We start from the raw sequence: 17940 nt of genomic DNA, 5'->3' as shown, positions 1-17940 counted from the left end.
CTAAAAAGGATAAAGAATTGTCAGAATTTTCCCAAGTATATTTCAGAGCCATTTCAACTTTGTTGATATATCCAAATTATTTCGTTACTCCCACCGACGCAGCCCCAAACAGTTTCTTTCGAAACTATCAGCCTTTATTCATTTGAACAAAACTTAGCCATGTGGTTGTTGGTCATGTACCAAAAGAACTGAGCTGTTAGGTGTGGTATGCTTTGGAACAAGGAGCCAAATTTACAGGAAGAGTTATTTCGGTGAAGCCGAAAAGATCGCCACTAATTTAAGGAGGCCTTGAAATACCAATGGTCGTTTCTGTCCAGTAGAGCAATGCGAGAAGTCCGGCGATTTTGAAAGAGAGAACAGAGGAAGTCCCATACTCTGTCGAGAAAGACTATGTTGACGATTCGAAATCCATCTTGGCCGAAATCATAGGAGAAGATATTGACATCACTTCTGACAGCGACAACGATGAAGATGAACTCGAAATATTGTAAACTTTCGCCTTAGCTTCTGTGAAAGATGAAAAATAAAGGGTAAATGGAAAGAAAGAAAGCTTGTAGTTAATGTTTTTTAAGTGTCAAGAATGTCTGGACAGGTTCCAAAATTGGGGTTAAAATACTGGAAATTAAGAGCGCGGAAATTAACGCTGTACTTAATTAACGTCGCGGAAATTAACGCTCAACAAAAATAACGCGACTTAAATTAACGCGAGTTTAAACAATTCGCGTTAAATTCATGCAGCGTTAATTTCCTATAATAAGGTAAGTGCTCTTAGATGCCATCACAGGCCTGTAACTTACGTTGACGAAGGACAGTACTTCAAGTAAGAAGTTTCATAAATGAAGTATATGCCTATGCACTGCTAACTTTTCTCACTTGGCTTTGCGATGTTCTGTAACTTTCATCAAACTTAAATATCAAATGGTGCTAGGATGTTCCCCTGCCACAGCACTTCCAGACAGCGATATCACTGGATACCAGGAACCTGAATGGACCAAATTTGGAAGCTAGGCTACTTTCCAATCATTCAGATTTTTCGTTTTTCAGCACAGAAGAAAGTGTCATTATAAATTGGCTTGTACATGACTTGAGGTGTAAAAAAAATTAAAACATCAAATTTCTGGAAGGCATTAGAGTAAAAGACAACAGATTAATCAGATTTTGGAATTGGCTACAGGAAAAATTCATATATATTCACAAATGGCTTTAACCCTTAAACTCCCAAGGAAGACCAAGACAGAATTTCTCTTTACAACACCAATACAATACAGATTATACCAATACAATACAGATAATTTGGAAACTCAGCTGGCAATCGAAAATATCTGTTTTGGAAAATATGAAAATAGGCAGAGAATAGATTTTCATTAGTACCAAGAGCAGTTTTGACATTTCAATTGTCATTTCTTTACCTGAGACGACCCCTGACTTGAGGGGCTGTTACAGAATGCTGTGCGTCGCACCCTGCAGGACATGGAACGGAGACTGTGTTCAAGAGCTGGAAAAGCAAGTTCGTCCGGGAACTAAAACATACATATTATTTACGACGATGATTAGTCCCTTTCCGTTAGTCCGTTCCTGGGATAGATAATTAATAGAAAGCACGACAGCGTGGTCAACCGTTTGGTTACTACCAAAGTTTATTATATGCTATAAAATACCAGACGTACAGGTACTGAATGAATGAATGAATGCTCAGTTAAATTTCAGTTCAATTCCGCTCTAAAACCTTGAGAAATCCGTCAGCCAAGAAACTTCCACAGACCACACAAGATTCAGCTTTTCTCAGATCATTGTTTGGCAGTAAATAACGAACAGTTGTACTGAGTTTTGAAACGCACGTGCAGCGTCGTTGTTTTTTCCATTAACTTGTTTTTTCGGTTGCCAGGCTATCATAGGCAGTTATCATTGCCCTCAATAGGGACTTTAAGATCCAGTACGGCGAGGCTCTGGTACGGCTGATGCAACCGAAAGAGACTGGGCCGACTACGCCGTCTCCCGGCAAACTCAAATTGATTAAGTTTTGTGCAGTACGGCGAAGTCGAACTCGATGTAAACAAATAAAACTCTGCTCCAAGTTTTTTTGTTGTATGTATGTTTGTATGTTTGTTTAGAAAAAATAGTCTTTTGGAAAGAATTGAGAGAGCTTATAATGCTCTATTATGACATGAATGTCCTCGATGACGCCGAATTTCTCTTACTATACGACCTTTACAACCCACAAAACCTGGACTTGCCGTGTGAGTTGTATCCACATTTCGACCTCGAAAACCTGACCGAAGATGAATGTTTGTCCGAATTTCGGTTCAAGAAAGCTGACATCCCAAGACTTTCTCGGGCTTTACGGATTCCTGCTGTTATAAGTTGTCACCAAGGGACAATTTGTGACGGAACCGAAGGATTGTGTATGCTTTTGAAGCGGTTGTGTTACCCTTGCCGATACAGTGACATAGTCCACTTGTTCGCTAAGACCGTTCCTGTATTGTGCATGATAACTAATCAAGTTTTAGATTATATTTATCAAGTTCACAGTCATCGCATTCTGCAGTGGAATCATCAGCTGCTAAGCCAAGCCAATCTTGAAAGATTTGCTGAAGTTGTTCACCGAAAGGGAAGCCCACTTGATAACTGTTTTGATTTTGTTGATGGGACAGTTCGCCATGTTTGTAGGCCCGGCACTCTTAACCAGAGGTTGCTTTACAATGGACACAAACGTGTCCATGGAATCAAGTTTCAGTCTGTTGTTACCCCGAATGGAATGATTGCAAATATGTATGGTCCTGTTGGTAAGTTGCCTTTTCTTTAGAAAATTGAATCTGGGGTCAGGGTGAGGAGGCAACTGCCAAAGTGGTTTGTTTTTCCCTTTCATCATGGGAAATTTCATAAAATAAGACTTCCTGGAAACATATAACTGCTTTTTCATAGGAAATTAAAACACCCTCTTATAAAAACACTTCACTCTCATAGGCAAGCTGACTATTTCCAGAGAAAAGCATGTTTCTTTTAATATTTTCAATCATAATATATGAATAAGCAAATGAATAGTTTGATTTTTCCCTGAATTGTCATAGCTTCAAGAAAAATGAACTATTCCTTTGATACCCTCAATGCTTCAATATTCTTTCAACAAAATGTTATAAGACTTTGGTTTCACTTATCTGACTGAACTTTAACAGTGCCTCCATGAATTTTGTTGCAGAGGGCAGAAAGCATGATGCAGGTATGCTGGCTGATTCTGACCTATTGCATGACCTCAATCAGTATGCCTTCAGCCTGGCTGGGCAACCACTTTGTATTTACGGGGATCCTGCCTACCCCATTCGTGTACACCTTCAATGTCCATTTAAAAATGGAGCTTTAACCCCACAGATGGAAGCTTACAATACTGCTATGAGCAGAGTGAGAACAAGTGTGGAGTGGCTGTTTGGAGACATAATAAGTTACTTCAAGTTTCTGGACTTTAAGAAGAACTTAAAGTTGGGACTGAATAGTGTGGGGAAAAAGTACATTGTCAGTGCTAGTCTTAAAAATGGGCTAACATGTCTATATGGAAACAAAACCTCAGATTTTTTCCTGTGTGATCCTCCTGACCTTGAAACTTATTTTGCATAAGACCCTGGATACCTCCAGTTCAGGCTAACTGTTTTGGAGAATGTCTTTAATACTTAAGGCAGTATGGTTTTTGTGGTGTAAATTAGCAATACAGTGATGAAACCAAGAGCACTTGGACATTCTGAGATTTTTTTTGGATTTAAAGGAGTAGTTGGAGACATGTTGGGATCACAGCATCAGTTCTCAAGGGTGACATACCTCCACATAATTATGTATACCTAAAGATTTTTATCATTTTTACAACACCAGATTGTGTAAAGGCTTATCACACTTGCATTTAGAAATCTTATGTCATGTAATGATTCAGTCTTATGAAAAATACTGTAGAGTTGATCTCAGTTGACTCCTGTAATGTATTGATTGTGCTAATTTTGAGAATGTCAGTAAAATACCAGTTTTTTTGTATATAAAAAAATTAACTTGAAAAATATGAAAGGAAAAGAAGGAAATGCCTTTGTTCTCACCTTATAAAATATAAAATAAAGGCACATTCTGATTACCTTCCATGCACATCCAAACTGAACCACCTTACAAATACAGTCCTGTACCTGACTCCAAAACACAACTTTGCTAATAACAATCATACATGGAGTACGGGATTTCACATCCCTTTTAATCTAACACCTCTTGCTATAAAACTCAAATGCAATGAAAGTGAACTGTTATTAAAAAAATCCCAGACTCTTTTGAGTCACTCTTTTTGCAAGAGTTTTTCTAAGACAGAGATCAATGCCTGACTTTGCTGTGCCATTAACATCTGCATGTGTTGATTATGTTGTTGCTGTTGAGCTTGCTGTTGGGCCATTGCCTGCAAGACGGATTGCTGCCGAGTCAACATTGTTGTGAACTGAGCAGCTTTTGTCTCTTCTTCTTTTTTCCAAAGCTTGGTTTCTGATATCCTCTGCTGTGGCCTTCTCTTGACCTTTCTTTTCATTAGCTTTTGCAATACCATCTCTTTCTCTCTCTGCTATATCCTCAAGAAGTAAATCAAGCTCATCTTGTTCTGGTACAGAGATTCCAGATACAGCCAATTCTGTCTTTTCATTTTCTTTGAATCTGCCTTGAATAAGGTTAAATCTCTCCCTGACGGCCCGCTGAGATAAATTAGATTTAAATCTGACAGTTTGGCACCCTCCAAGATTCTTGGCAATTTCATCCCACAGTCGCCCTGCTTCGTTGGTTCCTTTTTTGTGTTTCTAAACTTCTAGGGCAAGGAATTCTCTGCAAAGAAGGATATCATGCTCTCTTGTCCATTGCATTGACTTCCTAATAAAAATAATAGAATAGAAATCAAGTGCTCTTGTGAGTAGGAAAAAAGAACAGTAACCTGTGACACTGGAATTTCTGGAAAAATAAAGAATGTCATCATCCGATCTGGGCATTAACCAGCATGACTTCTTTTAAAAATGAGGATTAACGTTTTAACCAGAGCTATTGGGTAAAACTGAAATAAGCATAAAGTTTTCCCTTGCTTAGATGCAAAAGTGAAATGTCTCTTCTAAGTTAACAGATCAAGTGGAAATGCTGGGTTTGACATTGCGTCTGATACATTGTCAACAATTATGCGTAAATTTGTTTTAGCTTTACGACTTTTTTTTTCAGATCAGGAGAAAAATTTCCCTCGCGACTTCAAAATATCCTAGAGTTTCCATTAGCTTACATATACTGGCGCCTAGATTTGCTAAAGAGTGCATCTGTAATTTCAAAGCATCCCACCAGAACGTAAAAAACTGGTTTACCTTATGCAGTAAATGGTTTGAACCCGGGGGTAACATGTGAAGATGTAGTCTGATCGTCCGGGTGAGTGTAGTCCTGAGAAGGACTGTTGTCGGTGGCAGTGACTGACGTTTCGACAACCTGTGCGGAAGTCATCATCAGAGTCAAGTGAGTGATTGTTGTCAGTAGAATGTTCTTATTCCAGTTCGTGTGAAATGATCGGTTGGTTTTGCCGTGATGTTATTGGCTGTAAGACTCAAGTGACGTAAGTCGTTCGTGATTGGTCTGTTTCGGTCTGTCGGTAAAGCTAGGTTGTTCTTTTTCGGTCGTTTGTGATGTTTATGTCGTGAATGAGTCGTTTGTATGGGGCGGGTAGTTGTTGACATCTGTTTAGGGGAGTCTGTTCTAAGTTAGTAAACCAGCTTTCCAGAGTCAGTCGTTGAAAATAGTCAGTGCTGTAGGTTAGGCATTGCGCAGAGTCCCAGTCAATGTTGTGGTTGGTAAGTCGATGGTGTTCAGCAATGTGATTGCTGACATCACCTTTCCTCGTCGCCCGTCTGTGTTCAGTCAGTCTTGTTGTGAGGTTTCTGCCAGTCTCACCGATGTAGGAGGCTTGGCAGTCGGAACAATTGATCTTATAAATCGTTCCCTGTCTGTTCCTCGGTTCGTCTTTGTCTTTAACGTTGGTTAGTAACTGACGTAGTGTGGTGATGGGTTTGTGGGCGACGCGGATATTGAAGGGTAGTAAGATGCGCGAGATGTTTTCAGACATACCTTTTATGTACGGTATGGTTGCTGTAGTCGTAGGGGTTGCGGTGTCGTTTGTTTCGGTAGTGGTAGTGGGTCGGTGAGTGTTTCGTCGGATGAAGTCGTTGTTGTAGTTGTTCTTCGTAAAAACACGGTGAAGGTATTTGTTCTCGTCGGATAAGCTGTCTGTCGAGTCACATACTAGTTGTGCGCGTCGTGTTAGAGTTCTGATAGTTGTGGCTTTGTGTGATGTAGGGTTGTAGGATGACTCGTCTAGTAATCTGTCGGTGTGTGTCGGTTTCCTGTAAACTGTCGTTCGTAATGCGTTGTCGTTGTGGCTTACCAGGCAGTCTAGAAAAGGAAGTTTGCCATTTTCTTCGACTTCTCTGGTAAACTGTATGTCAGTGTTTTGTTCGTTAAGGTGGTTGTGGAATGCGTCAATTTCGTCGTGTCGAACGGCGGTGAATGTGTCGTCAACGTAACGTAACCAAAGCGGTATCGTTTGTCGGCAAGTCGAAAGGGCGCGTTCCTCGATGTTCTGCATCACAATTTCTGCTATAACAACAGAAACTGGAGACCCCATGGCAGTGCCGTGTAACTGTTTGTAGTGTTTACCGTTGTACTGAAAGTAAGTAGACGTTAGGCAAATGTTTAGCAAGTCCATGATGTCGTCTGTCGGTAGCGGTAGTGGTTCGGTAGATTTTCGGATCGCAGTCTCAGTGCATTGTAATGCTAATTGAAGTGGAATACTTGTGAACAGTGATTTCACATCAAATGACACTAGTTTGTAGTCGTCAGGTATCTGAACAGTCTTGGTAGCGTTAATGAAGTCTTCAGTGGATTGTAGTTTATGTCTGGATTTGTCGGTTAGCGGTTGTAGTATTGTCGTCAGGTACTTGGATAGTTGGTATGTGGGAGAGCCACAGAAAGAAACAATAGGTCGCATCGGGAAACCAGGTTTGTGTAGTTTCGGCAAACCGTAGAGTTTCGGTGGCTGTGGTACCGAGCACCTCAGTCGATAGTACCGTTGGTTGTCAAAGGCGTTCGTTTTCTTGAGTGTCAGTAGTTTACTGTTGAGTTTACGTTGAAGGGCAGGAGTTGGGTCACGTTTGAGTTCTTCGTAGGTTCGTTTGTCGTTAACTAGTGCGTCCATTTTGTCGTGATAGTCAGTTTTGTCCATAACAACAGTAACTCGTCCTTTGTCGGCTGGTAGGATAACTATGTTCTCGTCGTTTCTCAGTCGTTTCAGTGCGCGTTGTTCGTCTTTAGTCAAGTTGCTGTCATGTAGTGACGTTGATTGTATAGTGGAGGCAATTCTGCTTCTGATGTTATCCTTGGTCGGCTCAGATAGTTCTCGTTGCCGAGACAGGGCCGCCTCAACACTAGATACAATAGCCTCAGTCGGTATGCGTTTAGGTGTTACTGAGTGTTTTAGTCCGTATGATAGTACCCGAGTTTCAGTCTTGTCTAAGGAACGAGAAGAAATGTTACTTACCCAGTTGTCGTCCGGTTTGCTTCGTCTCTCTTCTTTGTCTCGTAGCAGTCGTGTCAATTTTTGTTGATGTCCAGTGCGGGCGCGTTCAGTCGTCTTGTTGGCTCGTTTGTCGGCAATTGTCGTAACGGTGTCAAGTAGGTCAGTTGGTATCAGTTGTTTCAGTTGGTCGTGTAGTTGTCGTAATTTGTTTCTGTGGTGTTTGACAGCTTATCCGACGAGAACAAATACCTTCACCGTGTTTTTACGAAGACAACTACAACAACGACTTCATCCGACGAAACACTCACCGACCCACTACCACTACCGAAACAAACGACACCGCAACCCCTACGACTACAGCAACCATACCGTACATAAAAGGTATGTCTGAAAACATCTCGCGCATCTTACTACCCTTCAATATCCGCGTCGCCCACAAACCCATCACCACACTACGTCAGTTACTAACCAACGTTAAAGACAAAGACGAACCGAGGAACAGACAGGGAACGATTTATAAGATCAATTGTTCCGACTGCCAAGCCTCCTACATCGGTGAGACTGGCAGAAACCTCACAACAAGACTGACTGAACACAGACGGGCGACGAGGAAAGGTGATGTCAGCAATCACATTGCTGAACACCATCGACTTACCAACCACAACATTGACTGGGACTCTGCGCAATGCCTAACCTACAGCACTGACTATTTTCAACGACTGACTCTGGAAAGCTGGTTTACTAACTTAGAACAGACTCCCCTAAACAGATGTCAACAACTACCCGCCCCATACAAACGACTCATTCACGACATAAACATCACAAACGACCGAAAAAGAACAACCTAGCTTTACCGACAGACCGAAACAGACCAATCACGAACGACTTACGTCACTTGAGTCTTACAGCCAATAACATCACGGCAAAACCAACCGATCATTTCACACGAACTGGAATAAGAACATTCTACTGACAACAATCACTCACTTGACTCTGATGATGACTTCCGCACAGGTTGTCGAAACGTCAGTCACTGCCACCGACAACAGTCCTTCTCAGGACTACACTCACCCGGACGATCAGACTACATCTTCACATGGTTTACCTTATCTTAAGCCCTGAAAATAAAAAATGTTCTATGAATGCTAATGCGTTCTAACAAAGTTTTTGTCGTTATTCAGGAGCAAATTTCACGAGAGAGATACTGTCTATCATCATAAAGCTCTGAAAGAGGGGCAAACTCAACAACCAAGTCAAGTGATTTCACTCAGCTGTAAACTTAGCTTAAGCTTAAATCGACAGAAAATGAACAAAATGGACTGAAGAAAAACCGTTTTCTCTTTCAAACCAAGTCAGCCTATATTCCAGCAGTCACTCATTCTACACTAAGTTGCATGGAACTTCGCTAAACGTCAGTGTTTTAGAGACTAGAAGTGAGAAAAAGTAAAAACAACTTCCAACTTACAATGCTTGCGATTTGTGTTTGTCTGACTTGTCCATCTTTCGGAACACTTCCAGCAAGTTTTTTTGCTAAAAGAACGCCATATTATTTTAAACTATAGTACAAATTAACGTTTGTATGCCCCCTTTCCATTCTAACGATAAAAGATCCGATAAAAATACAATAGTTTACTCACGTAGTGAACACTCCGTCGACTCGCCATGTTTCCCGCACCAGACAGCCGTGCTACGGCCGGAAACCTTGCTCGAACTGTATAAAGTGACGTCACCGGAAGTAATCTTTCCCACTTTTGCCGTACCAGAGCCTCGCCGTAGTGGATCTTAAAGTCCCTAATAAGCATTGTCCAACGTCAACAGTTATAATATTGATTTTTATTTTTTAACAGTTAAAATTCTGAAGAACAAGTTCTAAGAAATAAGTGCAACTCCTCAAATAAAGCTCACATTGAAATAATTCTTTGAGTGTTTGTCATCTTTATGTAAGATAAATTAAAGACTGTATTTGTTTCATCAAGATTAGCTTGAAATAAAGGTATTTTATCGCGTTAAAGATTCATATTCGCGGGCTCGTAGTTAACTTTCATTAAATACTTAAAAAGAGAAACACGGATTTGAAACCGATACATTATTACCCATGTTTATCGTCTTCTCCTGTCTTCTGTAGTGTCACAGCAAGAACGGAAAACATAATGCGCTAGCGGCTACAAGCCTGAAACCACTAAAGGACTGAGAGCTTAAAGTTGTCTCGAGTGCGAATGTCGAACGAATAAGAAACTGGGGAGAAAAAAAAAGCACCAGTAAACATGGAGTCAAATTTGGGTCAAGATCGGAATTCTTTTTTTATCATCACTCGCTCTCAAAAAATTACAGACGACATTTTCTGCGGTCACAATTAAATTTCATGTTAAGCAGATTACGGCACTAAGTAATGTTCTATGGTTAAATGCACGACTCAAATTCAAAGTCTTAGTAAACTTAAAAAGAGCTAAAACTTTATCGCACTTGGTTCGCACTTGACACTTATCTATCTAATGTTAAATAAGAAGTTCGGACATCAACAAGTTCAGGTCCGTGCTTTTCAGGCGAATTTCCAGTACACGCTTGTCTTATGTCTGCTCTGGGTCATCCACCTTACTGCGTAAAAGACCAACGTTATCGCAGGACGTTGCGACATCACCATGCTTAGGTTCGAAATTTTCCAGCCAAGTATCTAGGTTACGCTCATCACAATCTTTTGTATGCTTAGCGTCACCCAGCTGACTGTGTACAAGACTGAGGTTACGTTGAGACATTGCCACATCAACATGCCCTGATCCGAGCTCTTTCAAGGGAATATTATAATAACGCTCATAACAATCTTTTGCCTGGTTTAGGTCTCCCAGCCCATTGTGTACAAGACCAAGGTTATGGTAAGACATAGCGACATCAACATGCCCTGGTCCAAGCTCTTTCAGGCGAATAGCAAGACAACGCTCGTGACAATCTTTTGCCTGGTCTAGGTCTCCCAGCTGACTAAATACAAGACCAAGGTTATAGTAAGACATTGCGACATCAACATGCCCTGGTCCAAGCTCTTTCAGGCGAATGTCTAAACTATACTTGTAGCAATCTTTTGCCTGGTTTAGGTCTCCCAGTTGACTGTGTACAAGACCAAGGTTATGGTAAGACATTGCGACATCAACATGCTCTGGTCCGAGCTCTTTCAGACAAATTTCCAGGGCACGGTCGTGACAGTCTTTTGCCCAGTTTAGATCACCCAGCTTACTGTGTACACGACCCAGCTCATTGTAAGTCGTTGCGACATGAACATGATCAGGTCCGAGTGTCTTCAGACGAATTTCCAAGGCACGTTCGTAACAATCTTTTGCCCGGTTTGGGTCTCCCAGCTCAACGTTAACAAAACCAAGAGTATTGTAGGACCATGCGACGTCAAAATGGTCAGGTCCGAGCTTTTTCAGACGAATTTCCAGGGCACGGTCGTGAAAGTCCTTTGCCTGGTTTAGATCACCCAGCTTACTGTGTACACGACCCAGCTCATCGTAAGTCGTTGCGACATGAACATCATCAGGTCCGAGTGTCTTCAGACGAATTTCCAAGGCACGTTCGTAACAATCTTTTGCCCGGTTTGCGTCTCCCAGCTCAACGTAAACAAAACCAAGAGTATTGTAGGACCATGCGACACCAAAATGGTCGGGTCCGAGCTTTTTTAGACGAATTTCCAGGGCACGGTCGTGAAAGTCTTTTGCCTGGTTTAGATCTCCCAGCTCATCGTAAACAAAATCAAGAATATTGTCATCAGTGACACTAGAAAGGAGCTTTAACAAAGAGCTGGCATTATCACGAAGCATCCCTCCGCTTACTGAGATGTGTAAAATGGAGGAGCTTGATAAAGGAATAGACATGGTGTCCCTTGTTGTTAGAAGCAACTGGTCCCTCACCCACTGTTGGTTTTCTGGATCTGGCAAAAATGTATGTACGCGTGACAAACTAGTGACATTATCAATTACCAGTAACCACGACGTGTAAAGCTTAATCCTTGCGCTTATTAGCGTCAAAAACCTTGCAATTTTCTCGTTTGTGCTCAGGTGTTTGGAACAGTGAATATTTGTAACTGCGTATTCAGGAAATTTGCAATGTCGAACAAAAGAAATATACGATTTCAAAAGTGTTTGTGAACTTTCTGCATTTAAGGTCATGACAAATGAAGTCGCAGAGGGATTTTCTTTTCTTTCGTCGAAGAATCTCTTGGCCACCAAACAGGCCAGCTGAGTCTTTCCATATCCAGCAATTCCTTGTAAAATAAAACTTTTCGGGTTGTCACTGTCGGAATCTATGAATGATCTGAGCTTTTTTATGTTTTCTTCAACTTCAAAACGCCAAGGTGCTAAATCGTGTGTTGGCACAGAAGGAAGAATACAAAATGGAGAGACCTCGGTTTGCAGCTGTTCTTCGAGGACCTGTCCTTCATTCTCTTTTTCTTTTTTGTCGTTTTCTTCGATCTTCGCTCCTTTTTCTGGAACCTCCTCCTCTTTTTCGTGAAGTTTCATTCCCTTCGCTCGATGGGCTTGAAGGTCAAGAGCAGAGATAGCTAACTCTTGGGTAAAATTTACTTCGGAATCTATGGCAAAGAAAAGACTCATTGTTAGAAATTAGCTTCCCTAAGGTAGCAGCTGTAGCATCAACCAGACTAAACCCCGAGCTGCGTTACCATTCTCCACTCAAGCCATTTTCAAGCTTTGATCAGTGTGAGGATTTGGAGATAATTAATCACCGATCTTGTTCACAAAGAAGATGTTACTTTTTCTCCGCAGACGTGAGTGCAAAACATGAAGCAAACCCTCACTTTGCTTCCGAAAAAATAAGTTATTACAAAAGGCGTAAATAAATGTAATCTTAACTAGTTCTCATTTTATGGCAGTCTATGGCCTCCTTTTTGATCTAAAAGACAAATACAAAGGGAAACATCTATTGGTTAATTCAGTTCTCATCAATTTAAAGGGAAAGTACGGTCTAGAAAAAGGTTACTTATATATCGAAAGTTCCTTGCTTGCGCTGTCCTAACTGGCTATTCATTTGAGCTAAAAGCGTTTAAGTTGCGAACAATTACATTCCACAAATCGGCATTTTCAAATTGAAATACACCATCTTTGTTATGACGAAACTATGACGTGGCAATAGTCAAGCATGCTAAATTATGTCCCTACTGAAGGGGATGTAAACAGAGAAAACAGCGGTGAGGAGAGCGCTACTTATTAAATTCTCGATTTGAATTTTAATCAAACCGAGAGGGTATAACACATCCATTTACGTTTCAAACGAAACATGGCTCGTCTCCAGGGAAGGAGATACCTCTGTTGAGGAGAAAGAGAGAAAGTCAGAAAAAATAGTTTCACGAAGAAACATCGACCCACTCAGTCGCTCACGTCTTGGAAATCGAGCGTGGTTCTCTTGCGGCAGCTGTCTAGAGAAAACTACGGAAATCGAGAATGTATGCTCCTTAGAATTAAATGTACTAGGACACCGACTCAATTTGAAAGACAAAGGTTTTTTTCCTCAAACAAATCCAAGCTGTGGAGTGATAGTTACATTGCTAAAGAAGACCGCAGTGCTCGCGACGCATTCATTTCACATTGCTACCTCGGAATGAGACGAATTATTTTTGCAGTTACAGGAACCCATCTTCGGTGTATAACTGAACACGGGCCATTTGGAACTAGGAACAGCCCCAGTTGGCATGCAACAAGTTAGAAATGATAGACTTCAAGATCATTCTTCGTATGCGTAAAACACCGACAAAATTGATTTGAAACATTTAGTTGCCAAAATTATCGCAGACAAAAGGCAGAAGTTAATTGCTACGAATTAAATTTTGTTTCTTTCAGCATTTACCTTTAATTTGTAATGGTGTTTTTATCTTCATTGCGTAGAATTAGCTTCAACTCAGTATTTTTCATTCTGAAGTGTTTGAAATGTCGCGACTTGTGAGAAATTAATAGAGCTTTGTTATTTCCGATGCGCGCCAGATAGGCGTCTCTGTCATTCAGTGTCTACATTAGAAATTACCTCAACATAACTGAAGTTAAAATGAAACCTTCGATTTCTTTTCAAAGCATAAGCACTGCCCAATTACATCAAGTGTTTGGTTGGAAGACATAAAATATTTTCATACAGTTTTCATCGTGTTCAACCGATATTATTTAGTGAAATGTGGGCGCACGCCTGAGGAAGGATAATTAACAATTATTGGACGAGGTTGAGCAAAATATCGTGATTTGTCCGTGGCGAGCAGATTAATTATTCGCCGAAGCCGAAGGCTGAGGCAAATAATTGATCTGTGAGACAATGACAAATCACGATATTTTGCGATAACCGATATTCAATAATTGTTTTATCATTCGATCACCGAGTTTGTTTCAATTTTTTTTGGGGAAGCGGCAAGCACGCACTGCTGCCATAAATCAAATGGTTTACTTCTCAGTTAAATAATTTATTCCGTCGACTTTAAATTGTACGTACAGTCAACTGTTAATTAACAAAATGTATGCCTTTAAATGGCTGAAACCTCCAGGAACAAGTTCACAGTCTTCAAGGATTTTAAATCCGAAAAAAAAGGAAAACGTATTCATTGATAAATTAGCTTAAACACAATCTCTGAAAGCTCACTTTAAAAGTTGACAGTGCAGTTGTAAAAATTATTAACTTCCTGCTGCGCGTTAGATTGCTTGATACCTAGCTCATTTAGAATATGCTCTTCCTGAGAGGCTGTGAGAAGTGGTTGCGGTGCACTCTCAGCTACAGGAATCGAAGAGGTTGCCATAATGGTTGTTACGGTCTTCTTGTTGTTCAACGATTCTGATAATGTTTACACACAAGAGCGACCACAAGAGCGTGGTTACTACTGCGCATGAGCAAAATACTATTTGCAGCAAAAACGGAGTTAGACGGTAGTACGCATGAGTAGACCATTATTTGTAGGCAGTTATTTGCAGGTCACGTGGTGGGCTCCCTGCCAATGAAAATGGGGGAAAAAATCCATCCAATGATAATTTGTATTTGTCGCAAACCTGTCTGTCTTAATTATTTGCCGGCAATGTAATAAGTGACATTTTTTTTTTCCGCACGAGAACGCGATAAGTAGAATAAAAAAAAATTTACTCGGTGGACTCATAACAGACTTAGGAAAGACAACATATATTTATACACTGCTTGGAAAAGCGCACGATGTTGAAAATCGGCTTTGGTCAAGGGTGGTCACTGAGAATTTACTACACGCGGTGTATGATCGTTTTGAGCTTCAATTTATTCGCCTACAGCTGGTAGTTTCAATGTGAAAGTGGGTGCTGGCGTCAGAGCTTGAAGTAAATACAGATAACACGATTTGAAATAAACGGTATAACAGGGATTGATGTGGCTATTTAAAAGAGAATTACGATTTTTCGAACAAGTTTAGTTTTATGGGCTTTTGTGAAACAACAACAGAGCCCCCAAAATTTTTTCTTGAGTTAAGAAAAGAACGTTAAACTCCGAATGGAAGCATTTTTGCCTACCACTTCACTGCTGCTGAATGCACTGAGAAAAAAATTATCTCCATTAAGTAGGACTTGATCGATATCTTGGCACCTTCATTCGCGAATTGGCAAAAATTGTTCACATAATAGAGCAGCCAAACACATAAGAATCTCTTGTCTTCCTCAAGAGCCATCACTAAACCGTTCATGACTTTGATGAATACTTTCACAAGCAATTAAAGACATCTATATCAAAACCTCATCTCGTCTATCGTGTCCTTGATTTCGAGCAGGGCGGGACGGCTGTACACAACTATTGCTAGAAATCGATCGATATTTCTACGTGCATTTTACGAGATGTCATCAGAAACATCCCGGATATAAAAAAACGCTATCGACTGCGCGTATGTCTCCGTTATTACAAATTTTGGCTTTTTCTCGCCAATGTAAAGAATAGGCTGCTGCCTCGCTAAGGCTCGCCAGCGATAAAATGGTTTGAAAAAATTCATAAAATGAATAACTGAAATTTGTCTTAAATATGGCAAGAAGAAATTTAACTCCAGCATTTCTCTCTCCTTTGGAGGTAAACCCCTGCAACAAGCTAATGTAACTAAATTCCTTGGGGTCTATATTGACAATCATCTCACCTGGAAATACCATATCAGCTATGTATGTAAACCAATCGCTATATCAATAGGTATTATATTTAGGTCTCGCTTTTCCCTATCCTCTGCAACCAAGCTCACTTTGTATTACACCTTAGTTTATCCTTATATCGTCTATTGTAACTCAGTCTGGTCGTCCACATACGTATCTAACTTAAATAGAATTTATTATTTGCAAAAGCGAGCTGTGCGGGCTATCACCAACTCAGACTATCGAGACCACTCTGCCCCTTTATTCACCAAACTAGGAATTTTAGATATTTTCCAAGTCGATACGTTTGAAATCGCTAAATTTATGTTTTATTTCAAAAATAACTTATTGCCCCCATTGCTTCTCATTTTTTTGTAAGGAATAGCCAAATTCACAACTATGGTACCAGAACAGCCAGTAATTATCGAACGCATTTGTGCCGTACAAATGTCAAACAATTTACAATTCTCTACCAAGGTCCTAAAATTTGGAACTCTCTCCCCATTTCAGTCACTCGTTCGTCAAACTTTCTTAGCTTTAAAGCGAAATTGCAAGAGTTTTTACTTAAATAATCACTGAATTGGCCAAGCCGCACATTCGCAGCACTTTTTCTTTACTTAATTTATTATTCTAAGTGAGGTGGCTCTTCCATAAGCCTGGTGGCTTCTTGGGTCTCCTCGCCTTCTAACTGTTATCACTGTAATTAACTATTTTTTAATTGTTAAAATAAGGCAAATAAAGATGATGATGATGAAGGTAAGCAAAGTTTTCAGTTCGAAGCGAAGGTTAACAAGGAAAACTTACATGCCTGTATATCTCGCCGGAGGTCTTCGTTTTGGCAGTTCTGAGGTTTTGGCAAGCCATTCTCGCGGGTTATTTTCGCCGACTAACTTATCTTTAAAATTTCACTTTCCGGTAGCTTGTGGAGGCTTACACCTTTTCCTTTTGAGTTTTAGTACACATTTTGGCATTCATCCACACGACAGTTCACCTCAATTCAACTCTTAGGAGTATTAGAAATTGTTTTCACAAAGGTCAAACAGGTCAACTAGGACAAAGCACCGAACAAAGTTTGACTATCACCACGTCACAACTGACGTAATGTCCAAGTTGGCGTTTTTCTAACTACGAAAGTAGTAAAAATGGGCAACTTCAAAGTGCTCTTGTCGCTTATACAAAGCAAACTGGACGAAATGACAATTATTTTCGAACTTCTGAGGAAAAAGTCTTCTTATCGAGATAAACTTTTTCTAGACCGTACTTTCCCTTAAAACTACCTAGTTTTTGTTTCGAAATTTAAAGCAGTTTTTCGGCAGAGCTAAACAAAGGGATATAAGAAAAAAAAAATGAGTCGTGACGAGTTTTGTGTACAAGAGTTTGTTGTGGTGGCGAATTGACCGTAAACCGATTTTTAGCTGTATTCAATCCAGGATACGTCATGTACTGTACTTTTTCACTGATGACATAATTTTTCTCAAATTACATTGGGACTGTGAAGTCTACCATTACGCTGACATGAAACCGTTTGGATCCTAAATACATGCATTTTATGTTTTGATCTAATGAAAATGTACTCAAAAGAATGATGCAGTTTTTTTCCTCTAACGTTATAAGTACAAACTTTTTGTATATTGTTTCGGTTTTTTTGCTTTTAAAGTGTCATCTTAAAAACAAATTATTAACAAATTTATCTTTAGTCACTATCTATATGCAGCTTATTTACATCATATCTGGTGGATCTATGGAATGCTTGCAACAGAAGAAAGTGATTCCGTCCTGTGTTGTTACAACTATTCCTACGATGGGAATTATAGTGGTTTTAACCCTTTGACCCCTAGAGAGACTAGGATCTTATTTCTCCTTACAAAATAATCCCTCAATTTAATGTTAAGGTCACGCAAATAAAGGAAACGATTACTAACCAAGAAGCTCTTGATTGAATACACAAATTCTCCTTGTCAGCAACTTAAAAATGTATCGAGAACAGTGTGGAGAATATGTATACCAATGTTAGGATGTAAAGGGTTAAGGATGCGACAATCGGTGAAATCTACTTAGTAATTGTTCTGTACTCAAATTAACTAGCTGTGTTTTATACTAATCATGTGGGTAGCTACAAGTATAAAAGATTTATGTAGCCTTTGGAAGAATGTGGTATTGCTGCCCTGTGAATTTCCCCTTGTTTCATTAAAATTGTCTCCTTCATTAGCTCTTTGATGAAGGGTTAAATTCATAAATAGGTTTAGCAACCTACTTTGTAAACTCATTTAAAACGGGCTTCTCTGTTTT

At 40.0% G+C, this 17940-nt stretch overlaps 1 protein-coding gene and 2 pseudogenes across 2 annotated transcripts; 1 reads left to right on the top strand and 2 right to left on the bottom strand.

Moving 5' to 3' along the window:
* LOC148729783 (uncharacterized) overlaps positions 1-17940 on the bottom strand; it is a 142417-nt pseudogene that overhangs the window by 93887 nt on the left and 30590 nt on the right.
* On the top strand, positions 1471-3717 carry LOC148729786 (uncharacterized). The gene is made up of 3 exons (XM_088760677.1): positions 1471-1507; positions 2076-2783; positions 3197-3717. The coding sequence occupies exons 1-3, from the start codon at positions 1471-1473 to the stop codon at positions 3607-3609; spliced, it is 1158 nt and encodes a 385-aa protein (XP_088616803.1). The 3' UTR covers positions 3610-3717.
* On the bottom strand, positions 3818-10118 carry LOC148729785 (uncharacterized; annotated as a pseudogene). The gene is made up of 3 exons (XR_016002109.1): positions 9184-10118; positions 9012-9076; positions 3818-4875 (listed from the first exon to the last, which is right to left on the bottom strand). The product of XR_016002109.1 is annotated as an uncharacterized LOC148729785 (transcript).

Source organism: Stylophora pistillata, chromosome 5, assembly GCF_964205215.1.
Source record: "Stylophora pistillata chromosome 5, jaStyPist1.2, whole genome shotgun sequence".
Taxonomy (NCBI): domain Eukaryota; kingdom Metazoa; phylum Cnidaria; class Anthozoa; order Scleractinia; family Pocilloporidae; genus Stylophora; species Stylophora pistillata.
The sequence above is the reverse complement of the archived record's forward strand: the minus strand, read 5'-3'. Positions and strand labels throughout refer to the sequence as shown.